Consider the following 20422-nt stretch of genomic DNA (forward strand, 5'->3'; position numbering starts at 1 on the left):
AATCACTTTTTTAATAATATATTTGTTTCATAGTTGGATGTTTATATGGCTGAAAATAATAGAACAATCACCCATCATGTTGTTTCACTAAATTGCACAATTTGAGCCCAATTTTTCAAGATTTCTTGGTTTGAAAATGCATTTGCATTATATGTCTTGTAATCCTGTTGTTGCTTTAAATCAAGGGAACTGTTTCCCATGTCTCCCTCTTGTTTCTACCCCTCTCCTCCTGTATTCTTTTGTCAAATAAGTGACTATTACATGATGCGCTCTTCCCAAGGTGTAAACATTAGCGGCGTCATATTGGTTCTCTGTCTCGGTCTGCAGCGTAAGCAGGCACAGAGGCAAAGGGACTTTGTCAAAAAACTGAAAAACGTTTTGGAAAACTAAAAGACGTTCTTGGATAAAGTTGCTTTCTCTCATCGGAGGAATCGTTGTGAAGAAGATGTGGCACAGCTTTCCCTCTGCGGCGAGAAGACTACCAAATAAAGCTCCACTCTCTGTTTTCTTGATTCTTTCAAACTCTTTGCGAACTGTCCCGACTGCTGTTCTTTACTGACAGGAGAGAGAGACCGATGAAGCTTTGCAGGTTAACCTTTGTGCCTACGTGGCTCGTCGCTCGTTTTGAACAGATTTTCACCAACTCTCAACTTTGGAAATCAGTAAACTTAAGGAAGGATTGTTCAAACTAATGATGATGCATGAGCGAGCTCTGTTTTCTTTTAGATGCCTAGCTACACTGAAGCTAACATTGGTAACTTCAGTCCTTAAACAGACACCTCGAAGTTCTGAATTTTGATAGTGTTTGGAACGTATCCCCGGGCACTTGTCGCACTAGAAGTCACTGCGGTTAGATTTCCAACATCTTTAGCTTTAATCCAGCTGAAACCTTTTATCTGTTTGGTCATCATGTGACGAGTGCCTGGTCATGAAAATAACAGAGTCACTGTTTTAAAGAATACTTTTGTCTAATACTGCATGCAATAACCAAGACAAATAACATTTGTACATATTTGGGGTTGGGATACTTGGCACAGTAGAAGCCTCATCCTGGTTAAACTGAAAATGTAGCTTAAAAATGCGATTCGAGGACCTGTTTTCTTTTGAAAATGTTGCTCAAATCACTGGAATATTTGCTAAGTTTGAGCTACTTTTAGTTTAGAGGGGCTTATTTTAATGACTTATTTCTATTTTGCACAACATTTTTTTTAAAAAACACCCCAAGTGCAGCCATTTTGTGCTCTTTTCTAAGCATTTATGATCTCATATGCTAATATCTATACATGGTACAAAATGACAGTCAGTACTCAATTTAGTCTACAGGTTAGGCTTCATGCTGCCCCCAGGTATCCAGCCCACAGTCTTTTACAGTGTGCTGTTTCATTATTATAGTCGATCTGTTTTGAATGGTTTTTATATGTTTCTATCTATGAAAACTGTCATTGCAACTCTATCCAGTCAACAGTGGACTTCCTGTTAGCAAGACAGGCTCAATATGTACAATAGAGTAGTGTTTTTAATTAGAATCAGTTTTAGAGTTCACTGTGCACAAGTGGCTTTTTGGTACTTTGCAAAAATGTAGAATCATAACTCAAGAGAAAAGACATGCAGTCAGCTGGATTAATGTTTGAATGAATTGTGCTTGCTAATAGTGTGTTCATATTTGAGGTGCTAATTAGAACACAACTAATGAGCCAGTATTGTTTTCTTTTAGACATAGAAAATCGATCGTAAACATTCTCTGAACATACATAGTTATTAATAAGTCTTTATTATGATAAAATGACAGTACAGATTATAAACATGGGAAGTTGAGAGTGCCCTCTGGTGGACAAACTGTACAATGTCAGGACTCATAACATGATTGGTTCTCCTGCCTTTTCTTTGCATTTTAGTTTTTATTGACTAAATATAAATGCTGATACCAGTAGGTCAGCAAATCATTAACATTGACAAGTATTGATCGATCAGGCTCAAATGTTAATCCTAAATTACTTTATAAACATGCAGTCAGAACCATAAATATCTGGACACTGGCAAGTTTTTCTTTTGTGTTAGTGCCCATGTACAACACCACAGTTCAAGTTGATTTTAAATCAAGCAATCTAGATGTGATGTAAGTGCAGACTTTCAGCTTTAAGTTAAGGCATTTAAAGAAAGGATTGTATTAATGGTTGTACAGTTTTACAGCATTTGAGTGTATCTGAGAGGAGAGTACAACCCTGTAGAGTTTAAAATTCATTCTACTACTTCTGTCAGCAGTCACATCATCAATAAATATTAGCGATGTGGTCCCATTAGCAGCTGTTCAAAGATGTTTTCTGGTAAAGTCTAATCCTGTCTTACAGTTCTTGAGGCTATAAATACACAGATGTGTAGCTTATGTCGAGGCTGACGTGTCTTTTCACTGAGTTATGATTTTATATCCAGCATTCATCACGTATCCCAGTTAACCTTGTGCTGTAGAGCTAAAAGCTAATGTTGTGATCTGAGTAGTTTACCTGCCGTCCTATTACGCTCATATGTCATATCTGTACCTGCTGTACTTCTGCTATAGTCCTCACTTGTTTTCTGTATTTAAAGGTAGTTAGCTGAATGTTTCTTACAGCAATCCAGATGTTTTCACTCTACAGCTGCCAGCTTTTTGGTTTTAGAAAATACACCTTGTCAGATTTGAAAATAACTGTGGACATGAATTGATTTCTTTTCTAATCTCACTGTAAAGTTTTTACCTTCTGTATTCTGATCAGATTTTTCCTTCATATCGGTGCGGTTTGCTTTGGATCCCAAATGTTTTCTCTTCTGCATCAGTACTCTGTGTACCTTCAGATCTGTTTTTGCTGATTCATGACAGTGACTGGATGTAATTAGTTACAGTTGTTTCTCCACAGACACAGATAATGCAGGACGAACACATGTACGCTCCACTTTAACCAGTGGTTTGAAGCCATTTCAATATATCGCTCCTAAATTTAACTGCGGTACCGACTCCTATAGCTGTAAATAATCTCCTGATAGGCTTTGACTGGAGAAGATTCTCTGAATGAAACTGACCTACTGAGGCTTTTACAAAGTTGAAATCAGTGTTACTCTGCGTCTGTAGAACCAACATTTCCACTAACTTAAAGTTTCTGTGATGACCTTTGATTAATCCTGGTGTGTGTGATTGTTTCTCCAGTGTTGCTGTAGAAGGCTGAAAATACTCTCTGTGGTCCCTGCACTCCTCAGCTTGTAGCTAGCAGCTGTGAGACATGAAATGTGTGCAATGTTAATTTAAAATCCCAGCTGTTATTGAGGCTCTGGCTTGATAGGTTGATTTAGAAAAGATTTATATTTTATACTTGTTTGAGGACAAAACCCAATAAATTTGGATCAAAGGATGTGAACGTGTGAGAAGCATTTTGCTTTAAATTATGAAACATGAAGTTTCAGGATGTTTAAATTCAGATGTTGTGCAGAAAGTCTGGCATAGTGTCCTGTTAAAAATGAAAACATAAATTCTTGTTTCCCTACATAACGATCCAGCTGTGGAAATGTCACTGAAAACCTATTCACACAGCTTCCACTGGTGAAGTAAATTTCCTGGTATGCTAAAGAATTTGCACGTGGATGGAAGCACAATGTAGTTTGAACATGGTGATCATAACAATCGTGGTATGTTCACATCTGCAAATCAGATGTAAAAGTCTGGAAATGCTTTGCCTACTGAACATAACAGCCTCACTCTGAGTGTTAACAGGAGAAATGTATATTTTCATGTTGGCAGCTATGAGGGAAGTGACAGAAACACAAATCCAGCTCTGACTCAGAGAGGGGATCATATCAACATCAGTGTGACTACAGAAAACTCCAGAGTGAGGGTAGAAGTCTTTTCTTTCTCTTATTAGAGGACACATTTGTGCAAAGAGTCTAAAGTAAAGATGCTGTGGAGTCTGTTGTTCAGCACTTTGATTGGTAAGTGGATCATTTGATGTTCCTGCCTGGCACAGTGATGTTTCAATGATCGTTATAAAGAATGAAAAAGATCAAATATAACAGTTCAGTTTTACTGTGAGTTGATCCAAACTGCTCGATAAAGCAAAAGTCGTTTCATTTAGTTTAAAGAGGATTTGACTTTAGTAAAGCCAGTTTCATTTCTGAGTATTGAAGGATGGTTTACATTCTGTGCTTTCTGCTGTATTACCAAACAACAATATCAGAGCTGGCAGTAATTCACTCATTCTTACATCATTCTCTGAAACTTCACAGGAAGATTGACTCAAAAGGATCCAGGTAAGAGTGCATTTCTAATCAGTTTCTTCAGGTTATATCAAAAAGTATGATGATGCTTCTGTTCTGAATTTACTTATTTGTAAAGTATTTAATTTTATGCCTTTTTAATTATTTTTATATATTTTTTCTCCCTTTATTTATTTGTGCATCACAGTATTAATTGTGTGTATGTGCTAAATATGGTAGCTACAAAAGACATAATCTGATTATAAAGTCAGAATTCAGATTCATTATTTAGGAGTGAAAAGAAGATTTTCATAAAGAAACAGCAAAAGCCTTAATCTGAAGTGTTAGTACCACATACATCATCTTTTTTGAAAACTTTACTTTCAGTTACATCATCAGGATGTAGTCCAGGATGGGAAACTATCAAACTGGATGACAAAGTGGCATTTCAGTCTTCAGTCTACACAGATGAAAATGGTCTCAAATACACAGCTGACAGAGCTTTGGACGGAAATTATTCAACATGTTCTAACACTGTAGAAAACCAGCCCATCAGCTGGTGGACAGTTGACTTATTGGGTCTATATGAAATTTCCTGCATCAGCATTTACAACAAATATCATCACAATGTTGATCTAAGAGACGCTCGCATCCTCATCGGGAACTCATCTGAGAGAAATGCTGCTGACACCACTGAGTAATACCTTCATCTTACTTTGAATCATTCTGTTCTCAGTCAGGCTCCAGCATGTCCAATATTTTTAGATAATTTTATGAAAATTTAAGTGCATTTAAATCCAGTAATACAGTAACACAGACAACTGTGTATCAGTTCTATCAAATGAAACAGGAGGTCTAATATGGTGTGATGTGGTTTGGAGTAATAATCAAGTATATGAGTAAAATATAAAATCTTTATTTATTCTCATTTTCCTTTGTTGTTTATTTGTAGGTGTTTTCCTTCTTTCTAAAATGTTCTCAGACAGCAGCTCACATTTATTATCCAGCAGTTCGACTGTCTCCACTGTTTACAGCATAATTTAATCAAACAGAGCCAGAAACTCTTTCTGTACATCTGTCCAACCTTTTGTCTTTGTTTATAGGTGTGCAACAATAACCACAACTACTAGTGGGGAAAATAAATCATTTAACTGTAAAAATTGGACCAAAGTGCTGCACACACTGCCTAGTATTGTGCATGAGGGGGGGAATGCATGTTTGTGTCTGTGTGAGCCTGTTTCTCTAAGTCTATGTCAGGCTACCCCCAGGTGTGGGGGCCGATCTCACCACACTCCATACCGGTGGTTGATGCCCTCAGGCATCGGTGCGTTGGTGGTTCTCGGTGTCCAGGGCTAGGCACTTAGGTATGTACTGGGTCACTCCCGGTGGCTATTTGGCGGGGCCTGGCGCCCGTGGCTCGGTCGGGCCCCTACCAGAAGGCAGGGGGCCCTCATACCTCGGGTGGCTTGGCTTGGCACTCTGCCGCAGCTGGCTGCCAGCACAGCCTGCAGGCACGTCACTGCAGCCCCCTGTAGCTTCTGCACCGTGGCTGATTGGTGACCTGTGTGCTGCTCAGTAACATTCAATATTTTTTTTATTTATTCTTACTTATACTTATCTAGGTTGTTGCTGTGGTCTCCCTACTGTGTTGTTCTCTTTTTGATTGTTTTCTTTTTCATGTTTTTTCCAGCAGGTGATCCAGCGGATGTTTTAGTGTCTTCTCTCACTGTCCCTCTTCCCCTCTGTTTTTTTTCCCCCTCTCCTTTTCTTAAACTTCTCTTGTCTATGTCTTCCTCTTTCCTATCCCCGGTCATGTCTGTTCCGTTTGTAGTAACAAAAAAGTTAAAAATAAATAATATAACAAAACCAAACTAAACAAACTAAAATAAAGTAAAAAGATCAATCAAGTGGACTGTGATTGCATCAGCCACACATGGATAAAAGTCAATTCATTTACTTTATTAGTTTGGTTTGCACTTGCTTCACTAATATAATTCATTAATGTTCTTACTTAAACCAAGCACTGATGTTTTTTAAAAATGTTTTTTGTTTTATTAATTATGTTTCTCTTTCTTTGAGTTACCTGGTTTTGGGAGGTGGCTGTTTCCTGTCTGGGCAAAAGGCTTGGCCAGGAACAACCAAATACTTATGAGAAACAGGGGTGTTTTAAGTTTAGTTGTTATTTTGTGCTCAGTTAGTGTTTGTTTTTTGTTTCCCCCGATTGTGTGTAAATGTTTTGGCCAAACCACTATAAAAGCTACCCTCCTTTGTCTTTGTGTTTAGGTCAGTTTGTGAGTTGTTTCCACTTTGTTTAAATTTCTGAAAATTACTTTTTGTAGAGTTATATTTATTATTTTATCTCTTTTATGCGTCCACTAATTAAATTTTTGAATTCTGTCTTTCTTTTTTTTAGAAAAAAACTTTGTTAGGGGGTTAAGGGGCAGACAAATGGCAAACGGACACTACCTTAAAAGGAGATTGGGGTCAGGGTGTCAGCACCCCTGGACACTGTACCAGTGTTTTTCCATTGTGGGGGTGTTTACTGTAGGGGGAGGAGACCAGACACTATAACTGTAGCTGTTGTGTGGAATTCTTGAGATCAGCCTTTAGAATAGGTCTGCAGTGAACTGATCTCCAGATGCATCTGTAAGGAAAATCGGTAATAAAAGGATTGTGTGAATCTTGCAAACATCTCTGCGTGATCTCTGCCAAGGCAAAAGGATTGGAGAGACTGGCGTTGTCTCAACAGTCCCTCACATGGACCATGGCAAAGCTGTTGGGCATTTTTCTTGGCCTTCAGACAGTAGTTCTGATTGCTACAGTACCGAAGGGGGCAAGCCAAAAAGAAAAAAGTGCTTGTCACACATGCACATCTTGTGATCCAAATTTATTGGGTTTGTCCTTCAACATAGTTTTCAGTCATGTGACTTGGCCAATAGTGGACAGTCGGTAGTACTGCAGGACAAAAGTGTTGCTACTGGATCATCTATCCATGGAGGAATAACGAAGACATCAAGAAAAACTACAATTTTCAGGGACTTGTGATTCATATTCTGTCATATTCAGCTTTATTTAAATTCCTGAAAGTGACGTCTCTCCCAGAGCTCCAGTTCAGTGACATCTATTTGTATCTTGCAGAGGTTCCCTCACCTCTCACTGCTGCAGGGATGAAAGCTCACTGAAACAATAAGCACGGAGTCCTATTCATCACCAATAACATGAATTCCATCATGTACAGTCTTGAAGTGCAGTTCTCACTTTGATTTGTGCACATTAAATACATTTGGTCATTGTGCAGCTGGAGCAGAGAAGCAGCTGGAATATTCAAAGTAAAGCAGCATCATGGTTTTTGCTGCAAAAGCACAGGAATCTGCATATCAGACTTAAGTCCTGGTGTCTTTTATTATCACAATGTGAAGTTCTTGTTTTGTTTTGTTTTTTTTAAATATATTGTAAGTCATTTTAATCAAGAGTTCCTTTTCATTGGTACTTGGTTTCAGACTCAGGTCTGTCACTGTGTTCATATCTAAAAGAGGGTGAAAGAGTACTGATAAAGCACACAGCTCAGTGAACATGGAGGTGTGTTTACCAAGGAGACAATATTCAACCTCATCTGGTAGTTCAATGCTTTGAGCAGTAGATGGCGCTGCTGCATAAAATGAGGATCTGAGATTCAAACATGAAGCAGCTCCTGAGCTCAGAACTGCTTCTAAATCAATTTCAACACATGAATCAGTCTTCAGAAGTGATAAGAGGTCCACTACAGTCTAACAAGTTTATCTACAATAACACAGCATATATTAGTACACTAACATTTTATTACCTGCATGTGTCCATGTCTAAAAATATTTATGATGCATGTTGGTCACTGACCATCACATAAAACCACAAAAATCATTTTATCACATTTGAGCCACCGTCATTATTATAATTTCCATATTATTATTAATAGCAGGATGAGGAAGGTTAATAGAAATAGTTGGACTGGTAGTAGCAGGATGCAAAAACAATCGAGTTGAATGGACCAGTGGAAGCAAAGAGGGTTTTAACAGAGGAGATAGAGAAGGAGCAGGAAAAGGCTTTTTTAGTAGGTTCATTTATTTTTATTAATGTTAACACAGCAGCCTGACTCTCAAACTCTAAACGTCTGCTGATCTCAGTGAATGTAACAGAGTTGCCTGCTTTCCTGAGATTTGCAGATATGCATAAAGGTCAAGCAGCACACTGTAGATGGAGCTCTGGTAGAAAGCAGAAAACCTCCATCATCAACCAGAGTGTGTTATTTGGAATCTACTAAAGTGAAATATGGATACATATGGATAGTATATGTTCAGAGTATATAGCATCACTGGTTCCTGAAGTATTTTTTTGTGGGGAAAAACATATCCGAGCTCCTCTGGGTCTTTCACACAAATGCACCCTGGTCATGGATGTGTAAGACTCAGCTTTGCAGTTTGTCTTTACAAAAACCCAAAAAATTTGTCATTCTAAAGAGCTCACTGAATTCGAGCATGCTACTGGAAAAGGATACCGCCACTGCAACAAGTCAGTTTGTGAAATTTCTTCCCACCTTGATACTGTTTGAATAATTTTATTCTTTTCTTTTAGAATGAGATGCTCTGACTTTCATGGTGGCCATTGCATAAGAGCTGCCTTCTATTCCATTCATCTACACAGAATTATTTACATGGAAGAAAGTTTTCCATCTACTAATCAATCTGAACCACATAAGTTTAATGCTGGACTTGCACTTTGCCATGGCAGAGGGCAGTAAAATAAGGAATGACTGTTATGAACCACATAGCAGGAAGGTGCACGATGCTAACGTGCAGGGCATACATGGAACATGAAAACCAAATGGCTGGCATAGTTCAGAGGCCGGGCCTGGAAGTCCCAAAGTCAATATGGGAGACACCGCCAAGGGTGGTTGAGAATAACTGGACTAAGATCCTGTGGGACTTCCAGATACAGACGGAGAAACTGGTGATAGCGAACCATCAGACATACTAGTGATGGACAAGCCACTATACCGAGTAATAGCAGCATCAGGAATAACGAATACCAGAAGCTGGAAAAACAACAAGGTATGAGAGAGGAGGTTAAGAAGATGTGAATGGTGAAGGCAACAGTGGTCCATGTAGTAATCAGAGCACTCGGGGCAGTGACCCCTAAACTGGGCAGGTGGCTCCAGAAGATCCCAGGAATGTCATCTGAGATCTGTGTCCAGAAGAGTGCAGCTCTACGAAGAGCAAAGATACTTCACAGGATCCTGGTAAACATTTGTAATAACGGATGTGTGTGACTCTGAGTGAGGCACAGGATTGCTAGATCAAGGCTAGCGACCTTAAAATGGAGATTCCAGAAACTTTCTTTACCGCGATGATCAAGCATCAACACTTAAATTTCGAGAGCACTTCAGTCAATGTGATATTGATGTAGTTATTTTTATTCTCAGATGTTACCTGTTGGAAAATCCTGCACAAAAACACAGTTTCATTCAGAATAATTATCAGTGGTTCAAATTCATGGATTGAATAAAAGGGTCATCGGGTGGTAGTCGTTACTGAACTGTCTCCATTTGAAAACATTAAAAAGACACTTTTGTGCAAATGACCATTTTAACTGAAACACGCATTTTATAGTGTAAAAATTATATATGAAGTTATTCAGTGAATTTAAAGGAGACAATCTGAAACACAAACACAGTCACTGAATGTCTGTAAACTTGACAAACATCCCAACAAAAATAAACTGAATTGACAAACATTTGTTTTCCAGTTCATGTTTTATTTGTTCAGCAGGTTTAAACATGACAGATGCGAGTAAAACAATTCAAAGGCCAATGATCCATTTACAACTAAAGGAAATAATATATATAAATGACAGAAAACACTGAATGCTTATGTTTTTTAAGTGTCATATAACCATCATATCAGTGTATCATGAAATACAATTAAAAGTAATTTATAATAATAACATGCTTCTGAGTGTTAATAGAGAAGTTTTGGTTAATTTCACCACTGTTTATCTTCCTGCTACACTGAGCCTGAACCCATCACCTTTGATTTATTAGAGGAAAGTTTGCTACAACCCAACAAGCCACTACTGACACCTGTCTAACTGAATAAACAAAACCAATCCATGGATCTTCTTACACTGCACAGATGAAATTATATTTATCATAAACAGACTTCTTGTACCACAAATGGTTCCCACTTGTACTCATGGCAGCGTTCATGCCACAGACTGCTGTTCTTGTGTCGTCTGGAGCCCACTGATCAAAAAATACACACTGATCGTTGACCCAGATCCAGAAGCCGAAGCCACAGATGTATTGAAGACCCAGCCAGACAAAGGGAGTGTCAGCCTTCTGAGCCTCCAACCCAACCCAGCCCTGGGTCTCGTTATCAAGGATGGAAACCAGATCCATGTGTTCCTCTCTGCAGTGGTACAGGGCGTCTGCCCATGTCTTGTTCTCTTTAATCAGTTTAAAGGGCTCTAAAAGGAAAAACATCAAAAACATGAAACTTAGAAGCATCAAACCAAACAGTGTTTCTGAGTGTCTAACATGCTGCGTTGATTTAAGCACATAATTCTTACTGTCAACATTTACACATTTATATTGACTACTGACTGACCAGTTAACTTAGTGGGTAAGAATGTTTTATTGTACCTTTTTTTCTGCCTTTCATCGTCACCTCACACAGAATCACAAGCCCAGATGTGTTTTTGTACACAGTTACATAACGCCCCCACTTTGGTCCATTTTCACAGTTAAATGTTCTATTTTCTCCTCTAGTAGTTGTGGTTATTGTTGCACACCTGTGATAAAAGATAAAAGGTTGGACAGATGTACAGAAAGAGTTTCTGGCTCTGGTTGATTAAATCATGCTGTAAACAGTGGAGACAGTCGAACAGCTGGATAATAAATGTGAGCTGCTGTCTGAGAACATTTTAGAAAGAAGGAAAACACCTACAAATAAACAACAAAGGAAAATGAGAATAAATAAAGATTTAATATTTTACTCATATACTTGATTATTACTCCAAACCACATCACATCATATTAGACCTCCTGTTTCATTTGATAGAACTGGTACAGGGTTATCTGTGTTACTGTATTACTGGATTTAAATACATTTAAATGTTCATTATAATTATCTAAAAACATTGGACATGCTGGAGCCTGACTGAGAACAGAATGATTCAAAGTAAGATGAAGGTATTACTCAGTGGTGTCAGCAGCATTTCTCTCAGATGAGTTCCCGATGAGGATGCGAGCGCCTTTTAGATCAACATTGTATTGATTTGTGTTGTAAATGCTGATGCAGGAAATTTCATGTAGACCCAAGAAGTCAACTGTCCACCAGCTGATGGATTCATATAAAGTGGCAGAACATGTTGAATAATTTCCGTCCAAAGCTCTGTCAGCAGTGTATTTGAGACCATTCTCATCTGTGTGGACTGAAGACTGAAATGCCACTTTGTCATCCAGTTTGATAGTTTCCCATCCTGGACTACATCCTGATGATGTAACTGAAAGTAAAGTAAAAAAAAAAAAAAAAAAGAAAAGAAAAGAAACAATGTCAGTGGCAATAATACTTCAGACCGGGTCTTCTAGTGTTTTTTAGGAAAAATCTCGTTTTCACTCCTAAATAATGAATCTGAATTATGACTTCATGATCTGACTAAACCTTTTGTGGCAAACATATTTAACACAGACACACACACACACGCACACACACACACACACACACACACACACACACACACACACACACACACACACACACACACACACACACACACACAGGTTATTTCCAAGCAGCCTCACTACATTATAAATGTTGAATAGTTTTGCAGTTAGTGAATAAAAATTAATCAGAATTAATGAAATGAATAATTTGACTCTCAAAACATATCAGAGACTGCACGTTTATCACAGCACTTATTTCTAAATCACGTTGATCACATATCATAGAACATAATTCAATATAAATTTACATTTATAAAATATATTTATACAGATGTTTGTAAAATTACTTCAGTCCAACAGAAAATCCCCACATGAAACATTTCCACAGATATGACGTCTACTGTGATGCAATAAATAAATAAATGAATTGAAAAATAAAATATAAAAATAATTTAAAAGGCATAAAATTAAATACTTTACAAATAAGTAAATTCAGAACAGAAGCATCATCAGAAACTGATTAGAAATGCACTCTTACCTGAATCCTTTTGAGTTGATCTTCCTGTGAAGTTTCAGAGAATGATGTAAGAATGAGTGAATTACTGCCAGCTCTGATATTGTTGTTTGGTAATACAGCAGAAAGCACAGAATGTAAACCATCCTTCAATACTCAGAAATGAAACTGGCTTTACTAAAGTCAAATCCTTTTTAAACTAAATGAAACGACTTTTGCTTTATCGAGCAGTTTGGATCAACTCACAGTAAAACTGAACTGTTATATTTGATCTTTTTCATTCTTTATAACGATCATTGAAACATCACTGTGCCAGGCATGGAACATCAAATGATCCACTTACCAATCAAAGTGATGAACAACAGACTCCACAGCATCTTTACTTTAGACTCTTTGCACAAATGTGTCCTCTAATAAGAGAAAGAAAAGACTTCTACCCTCACTCTGGAGTTTTCTGTAGACACACTGATGTTGATATGATCCCCTCTCTGAGTCAGAGCTGGATTTGTATTTCTGTCACTTCCCTCATAGCAGAAAACATGAAAATATTCATTTCTCCTGTTTACACTCAGAGTGAGGCTGTTATGTTCAGTGGGCAAAGCATTCCCAGACTTTTACATCTGATTTGCAGATGTGAACATACCACGATTGTTATGATCACCATGTTCAAACTACATTCTGTGTGCATCCAAGTACATGCAAATACTTGATACTTAGCATAGCAGGAAATTTACTTCACCAGTGGAGGCTGTGTGAATAAAAGGTATTCAGTGACATTTCAACAGGTAGACATTTGGTCTACTTAAAAGAAAAAAAAAGAGACATTATTAACAATCGGTCATTCATTAATAAGCTGCCGGGAAAAAACCTTCACAAGTCCATCATTGTGTCTACTTTCTGCTCTGCATCTGCATTTAGTCTGGAATTCATGTTTCATGCAGAAATTATTTATAGCAAAGTGCTTCACACACTGCCGAGTATTTGTAAATGTGTGCATGAGGGCAGGAATGCATGTTTGTGTCTGTGTGAGCCTGTTTCTCTAAGTCTTTGTCAGGCTACCCCCAGGTGTGGGGGCCGATCTCACCACACTCCATACCGGTGGTTGATGCCCTCAGGCATCGGTGCGTTGATGGTTCTCGGTGTCCAGGGCTGGGCACTTAGGCATGTACTGGGTCACTCCCGGTGGCTGTTTGGCGGGGCCTGGCGCCCGTGGCTCGGTCGGGCCCCTACCAGAAGGCAGGGGGCCCTCATACCTCGGGTGGCTGGGCCTGGCACTCTGCCGCAGCTGGCTGCCAGCACAGCCTGCGGGCACGTCACTGCAGCCCCCTGTAGCTTCTGCACCGTGGCTGCAGGGTGAGTCCTATTCATTACTAATAACATGAATTTCATCATGTACAGTCTTGAAGTGCAGTTCTCACTTTGATTCTTTGCACATTAAATACATTTGGTCATTGTGCAGCTGGAGCAGAGAAGCAGCTGGAATATTCAAAGTAAAGCAGCATCATGGTTTTTGCTGCAAAAGCACAGGAATCTGCATATCAGACTTAAGTCCTGGTGTCTTTTATTATCACAATGTGAAGTTCTTGTTTTTTTTAAAAAAAAATTGTAAGTCATTTTAATCAAGAGTTCCTTTTCATTGGTACTTGGTTTCAGACTCAGGTCTGTCACTGTGCTCATGTGTAAAAGAGGGTGAAAGAGTACTGATAAAGCACACAGCTCAGTGAACATGGAGGTGTGTATACCAAGGAGACAATATTCAACCTCATCTGGTAGTTCAATGCTTTGAGCAGTAGGTGGCGCTGCTCCATAAAATGAGGATCTGAGATTCAAACATGAAGCAGCTCCTGAGCTCAGAACTGCTTCTAAATCAATTTCAACACATGAATCAGTCTTCAGAAGTGATAAGAGGTCCACTACAGTCTAACAGGTTTATCTACAATAACACAGCATATATTAGTACACTAACATTTTATTACCTGCATGTGTCCATGTCTAAAAATATTTATGATGCATGTTAGTCACTGACCATCACATAAAACCACAAAAATCATTTTATCACATTTGAGCCACCGTCATTATTATAATTTCCATATTATTATTAATAGCAGGATGAGGAAGGTTAATAGAAATAGTTGGACTGGTAGTAGCAGGATGCAAAAACAATCGAGTTGAATGGACCAGTGGAAGCAAAGAGGGTTTTAACAGAGGAGATAGAGAAGGAGCAGGAAAAGGCTTTTTTAGTAGGTTCATTTATTTTTATTAATGTTAACACAGCAGCCTGACTCTCAAACTCTAAACATCTGCTGATCTCAGTGAATGTAACAGAGTTGCCTGCTTTCCTGAGATTTGCAGATATGCATAAAGGTCAAGCAGCACACTGTAGATGGAGCTCTGGTAGAAAGCAGAAAAAGTCCATCACCAAATGAAGAACTTTTTTCTTTAAAGTGGCATCACTTAAAGATTTAGTATTTGGAAATGATTTCATATTAAATATTGATTTTAAGTGGCGTAGCTTGCCAAGTATTGCTAAGTGGTGTCTTAAAGCGTATTGTTGTGTTAGAATGAGAGTCTGAGGAGGAAAATATTGGACTGGAAATGTTGCAAATGTTGATTTACACTTATTTTAAGAACATTACAATATTATTATAAACAATGTGGTTATTTTTTTAAGCTCTGAATTTAATTAGTTAAAGTTCATGAAGGTTCATAGAGGTTACATTGACGATAGTACATGCTCAGAGTATATAGCATCACAGGTTCCTGATGTATTTTTTCGTGGGGAAAAACATATCTGAGCTCCTCTGGGTCTTTCACACAAATGCACCCTGGTCATGGATGTGTAAGTTTGTCTTTACAAAAACCCGAAAAATTTGTCATTCTAAAGAGCTCACTGAATTCGAGCATGCTACTGGAAAAGGATACCGCCACTGCAACAAGTCAGTTTGTGAAATTTCTTCCCACCTTGATACTGTTTGAATAATTTTATTCTTTTCTTTTAGAATGAGATGCTCTGACTTTCATGGTGGCCATTGCATAAGAGCTGTCTTCTATTCCATTCATCTACACAGAATTATTTACATGGAAGAAAGTTTTCCATCTACTAATAAATCTGAATCACATAAGTTTAATGCTGGACTTGCACTTTGCCATGGCAGAGGGCAGTAAAATAAGGAATGACTGTTATGAACCACATAGCAGGAAGGTGCACGATGCTAACGTGCAGGGCATACATGGAACATGATAACCAAATGGCTGGCATAGTTCAGAGGCCGGGCCCGGAAGTCCCAAAGTCAATATGGGAGACACCGCCAAGGGTGGTTGAGAATAACTGGACTAAGATCCTGTGGGACTTCCAGATACAGACGGAGAAACTGGTGATAGCAAACCATCAGACATACTAGTGATGGACAAGCCACTATACTGAGTAATAGCAGCATCAGGAATAACGAATACCAGAAGCTGGAAAAACAACAAGGGCTGAGAGAGGAGGTTAAGAAGATGTGAATGGTGAAGGCAACAGTGGTCCATGTAGTAATCAGAGTACTCGGGGCAGTGACCCCTAAACTGGGCAGGTGGCTCCAGCAGATCCCAGGAATGACATCTGAGATCTGTGTCCAGAAGAGTGCAGCTCTACGAAGAGCAAAGATACTTTACAGGATCCTGGTAAACATTTGTAAAAACGGATGTGTGTGACTCTGAGTGAGGCACAGGATTGCTAGATCAAGGCTAGCGACCTTAAAATGGAGATTCCAGAAACTTTCTTTACCGTGATGATCAAGCATCAACACTTAAAATTCGAGAGCACTTCAGTCAATGTGATATTGATGTAGTTATTTTTATTCTCAGATGTTTCAAATGATTTGCTCACTATTGCACAGGTTACCTGTTGGAAGATCCTGCACAAAAACACATTTTGTCTTTTAAAAGATATCAGGAACTTAAGGCCTTTTTTAATTATATCAACGTAACATCAGTTCAAAATACAGTCATGGGTGTGGAACCTTTTCTCAGTTTTTGTGGCTTTAATAAAGGCTATATTATTAAAACCCTTTAAATGCCGTAATTTCACTGCTCATACAGATTCATTCAGAATAGTTATCACTGGTTCAAATTCATGGATTGAATAAAAGGGTCATCAGGTGGTGGTCGTTACTGAACTGTCTCCATTTGAAAACATTAAAAAGACACTTTTGTGCAAATGACCATTTTAACTGAAACATGCATTTTACAGTGTAAAAATGATATATGAAGTTATTTAGTGAATTTAAAGGAGACAATCTGACACAAACACAGTCACTGAATGTCTCAAGGATCCAAGGATTCAAGGAGCTTTATTTTTCATTCGCATCACATGCTAACTTGAGGTGGAACGAAATTATGTACACACGGTCCAGAGTGAAAAGAAACAAAAATAACGGAGAAACAGTATTTTTCCTTAATGTTATAATAAATTGTTTTGTTTTTTACAAACAGAAATGACAAGTAATAAGACAATACAATAAATAATGCTATAACTAGAGTGCAACAACCTGAGTACCAGTATGGAGTATGGGTGTGGAGTGTGGGTATAAATATAGGTGTAAAGAACACTTTAGCTTCTGCCTTCCAGATCTACGGCTGGCAGCTTTTCCAGGCCGACCGCAATATGCTATTGAATTATGTTGTAAATGGTGATTCAGGAAATTGTCCACCAGCTGATGGGCTGTTCTAAACTGTGGAAACCTGTCAAATAATTTCCGTCCAAAGCTCTGTCAGCAGTGTAAGGGACACCATGCTGATCTGTGTAGACTGAAGACTGAAATGCCAATTTGTCATCCAGTTTGGTAGTTTCCCAGCCTGGACTACATCCTGATGATGTAAATGAAAGTAAAAAAAGGTTTAAAAAAAAAGAGAGAGAGCGAGACAATGTCAGTAGCGATAATACTTCAGACCCAGTCTGAAGTATTATTATTATTATTATTTTTGGGGGGGAAAGAATTTTCTTTTCACTCCTAAATAATGAATGTGAATTATGACTTCATAATCTGACTACATCTTTTGTGGCAAACATATTTAGCGTGCACACACACACACACACACACACACACACACACACACACACACACACACACACACACACACACACACACACACACACAGGTTATTTCCAAGCAGCCTCACTACATTATAAATGTTGAATAGTTTTGCAGTTAGTGAATAAAAACTAATCAGAATTAATGAAATGAATAATTTGACTCTCAAAACATATCAAAGACTGCATGTTTATCAAAGCACTTATTTCTAAATCACGTTGATCACATATCACAGAACATAATTCAATATAAATTCACATTTATAACATATATTTATACAAATGTTTGTAAAATTGCTTCAGTCCAACAGAAAATCCCCACATGAAACATTCCCACAGATATGACGTCTACTGTGATGCAATAAATAAATAAATGAATTGAAAAATAAAATATAAAAATAATTTAAAAGGCATAAAATTAAATACTTTACAAATAAGTATATTCAGAACAGAAGTACCATCATACTTTTTGATATAACCTGAAGAAACTGATTAGAAATGCACTCTTACCTCGATCCTGTGGAGTTGATCTTCCTGTGAAGTTTCAGAGAACAATGTAAGAATGAGTGAATTACTGCCAGCTCTGATATTGTTGTTTGGTAATACAGCAGAAAGCACAGAATGTAAACCATCCTTCAACACTCAGAAATGAAACTGGCTTTACTAAAGTCAAATCCTCTTTAAACTAAATGAAACGACTTTTGCTTTATCGAGCAGTTTGGATCAACTCACAGTAAAACTGAACTGTTATATTTGATCTTTTTCATTCTTTATAACGATCATTGAAACATCACTGTGCCAGGCAGGAACATCAAATGATCCACTTACCAATCAAAGTGATGAACAACAGACTCCACAGCATCTTTACTTTAGACTCTTTGCACAAATGTGTCCTCTAATAAGAGAAAGAAAAGACTTCTACCCTCACTCTGGAGTTTTCTGTAGACTCACTGATGTTGATATGATCCCCTCTCTGAGTCAGAACTGGATTTGTGTTTCTGTCACTTCCCTCACAGCAGAAAACATGAAAATATTCATTTCTCCTGTTTACACTCAGAGTGAGGCTGTTATGTTCAGTAGGCAAAGCATTCCCAGACTTTTACATCTGATTTGCAGATGTGAACATACCACGATTGTTATGATCAACATGTTCAAACTACATTCTGTGTGCATCCAAGTACATGCAAATACTTGATACTTAGCATAGCAGGAAATTTACTTCACCAGTGGAGGCTGTGTGAATAAAAGGTATTCAGTGACATTTGAACAGGTAGACATTATTAACAATTGGTCATTCATTAACAAGCTGCCGGGGAAAAAATAATTTAGATAATTATAATGAACATTTAAATGCATTTAAATCCAGTAATCCAGTAGCAGAGATTACCCTGTATCAGTTCTATCAAATGAAATAGGAGTTTTAATATGGTGTGAAGTGGTTTAGAGTAACAATCAAGTATATGTGAAGAATATAACATTTTTATTCTCATTTTCCTTTGTTGTTTATTTGTAGGTGTTTTCTTTCTTTCTAAAATGTTCTCAGACAGCAGCTCACATTTATTATCCAGCTGTTCGACTGTCTCCACTGTTTACAGCATGATTTAATCAAACAGAGCCAGAAACTCTTTCTGTACATCTGTCCAACCTTTTGTCTTTGTTTTCAGGTGTGCAACAATCAACACAACTACTAGAGGAGAAAAAAAAACATTTAAATGTGAAAATGGACCAAAGTGGGGGCGTTATGTAACTGTGTACAAAGACACATCTGGGTTTGTGATTCTGTGTGAGGTGACGATGAAAGGCAGAAAAAAAGGTACAATAAAACATTCTTACCCACTAAGTTAACTGGTCAGTCAGTAGAGTCAATATAAATGTGTAAATGTTGACAGTAAGAATTATGTGCTTGAATTAACGCAGCATGTTAGACACTCAGAAACACTGTTTGGTTTGATGCTTCTAAGTTTCATGTTTTTGATGTTTTTCCTTTTAGAGCCCTTTAAACTGATTAAAGAGAACAAGACATGGGCAGACGCCCTGTACCACTGCAGAGAGGAACACATGGATCTGGTTTCCATCCTTGATAACGAGACCCAGGGCTGGGTTGGGTTGGAGGCTCAGAAGGCTGACACTCCCTTTGTCTGGCTGGGTCTTCAATACATCTGTGGCTTCGGCTTCTGGATCTGGGTCAACGATCAGTGTGTATTTTTTGATCAGTGGGCTCCAGACGACACAAGAACAGCAGTCTGTGGCATGAACGCTGCCATGAATACAAGTGGGAACCATTTGTGGTACAAGAAGTCTGTTTATGATAAATATAATTTTATCTGTGCAGTGTAAGAAAATCCATGGATTGGTTTTGTTTATTCAGTTAGACAGGTGTCAGTAGTGGCTTGTTGGGTTGTAGCAAACTTTCCTCTAATAAATCAAAGGCGATGGGTTCAGGCTCAGTGTAGCAGGAAGATAAACAGTGGAGAAATTAAACAGAAATTTTCTATTAACACTCAGAAATATGTTATTATTATATATTACTTTTGATTGTATTTCATAATACATTGATTTGATGATTATATGAGACTTAAAAAACTTAAGCATTCAGTGTTTTTTATAATTTTTAATTGACATGTATATATATTTTATTTCCTTTAGTTATAAATGTATCGTTGGCCTTTAAATTGTTTTACTCGTGTCTGTCATGTTTGTCTCCTTTAAATTCACTAAATAACTTCATATACAATTTTTTACACTGTAAAATGCATGTTTCAGTTAAAATGGTATGAATGAAGCTCAGCGAGGACAGAGTCTAGCTCAATGTTTGCACTTTTCAGGACAAGGTACAGCGTGTGACTGTAACCTCTGTATTTACATTCAGTATGTCACATGCAAACAGTAAATCAAAACATGAACCACAGGGACACAGTGTTTC

General features: G+C 37.9%; 2 protein-coding genes across 7 annotated transcripts; one reads left to right on the top strand and one right to left on the bottom strand.

Moving 5' to 3' along the window:
- The first annotated feature begins 1316 nt into the window (after positions 1-1316).
- Positions 1317-20125, top strand: LOC146507940 (fucolectin-5-like). Of its 2 annotated transcripts, none has more exons than XM_085176025.1 (5): positions 1317-3954; positions 4249-4272; positions 4606-4915; positions 19164-19312; positions 19490-20125. In XM_085176025.1, the coding sequence occupies exons 1-5, from the start codon at positions 3921-3923 to the stop codon at positions 19834-19836; spliced, it is 864 nt and encodes a 287-aa protein (XP_085032151.1). In that variant the 5' UTR covers positions 1317-3920; the 3' UTR covers positions 19837-20125. The 2 variants fall into 2 exon arrangements, with proteins under 2 accessions (XP_085032151.1, XP_085032152.1); XM_085176026.1 differs by having other exon boundaries at positions 4618-4915.
- On the bottom strand, positions 9969-18708 carry LOC146507941 (fucolectin-5-like). Of its 5 annotated transcripts, none has more exons than XM_085176030.1 (5): positions 18328-18708; positions 18010-18033; positions 11448-11754; positions 10892-11040; positions 9969-10716 (listed from the first exon to the last, which is right to left on the bottom strand). In XM_085176030.1, the coding sequence occupies exons 1-5, from the start codon at positions 18359-18361 to the stop codon at positions 10370-10372; spliced, it is 861 nt and encodes a 286-aa protein (XP_085032156.1). In that variant the 5' UTR covers positions 18362-18708; the 3' UTR covers positions 9969-10369. The 5 variants fall into 5 exon arrangements, with proteins under 5 accessions (XP_085032156.1, XP_085032157.1, XP_085032155.1 ...); XM_085176031.1 differs by lacking the exons at positions 18010-18033; positions 18328-18708 and adding exons at positions 12453-12476; positions 12772-13218 and having other exon boundaries at positions 9970-10716; positions 11448-11742; XM_085176029.1 differs by lacking the exons at positions 18010-18033; positions 18328-18708 and adding exons at positions 12453-12476; positions 12772-13217 and having other exon boundaries at positions 9970-10716.
- Positions 20126-20422: the final 297 nt, after the last annotated feature.

Source organism: Neolamprologus multifasciatus, chromosome 11 (assembly GCF_963576455.1).
Source record: "Neolamprologus multifasciatus chromosome 11, fNeoMul1.2, whole genome shotgun sequence".
NCBI classification, from domain to species: domain Eukaryota; kingdom Metazoa; phylum Chordata; class Actinopteri; order Cichliformes; family Cichlidae; genus Neolamprologus; species Neolamprologus multifasciatus.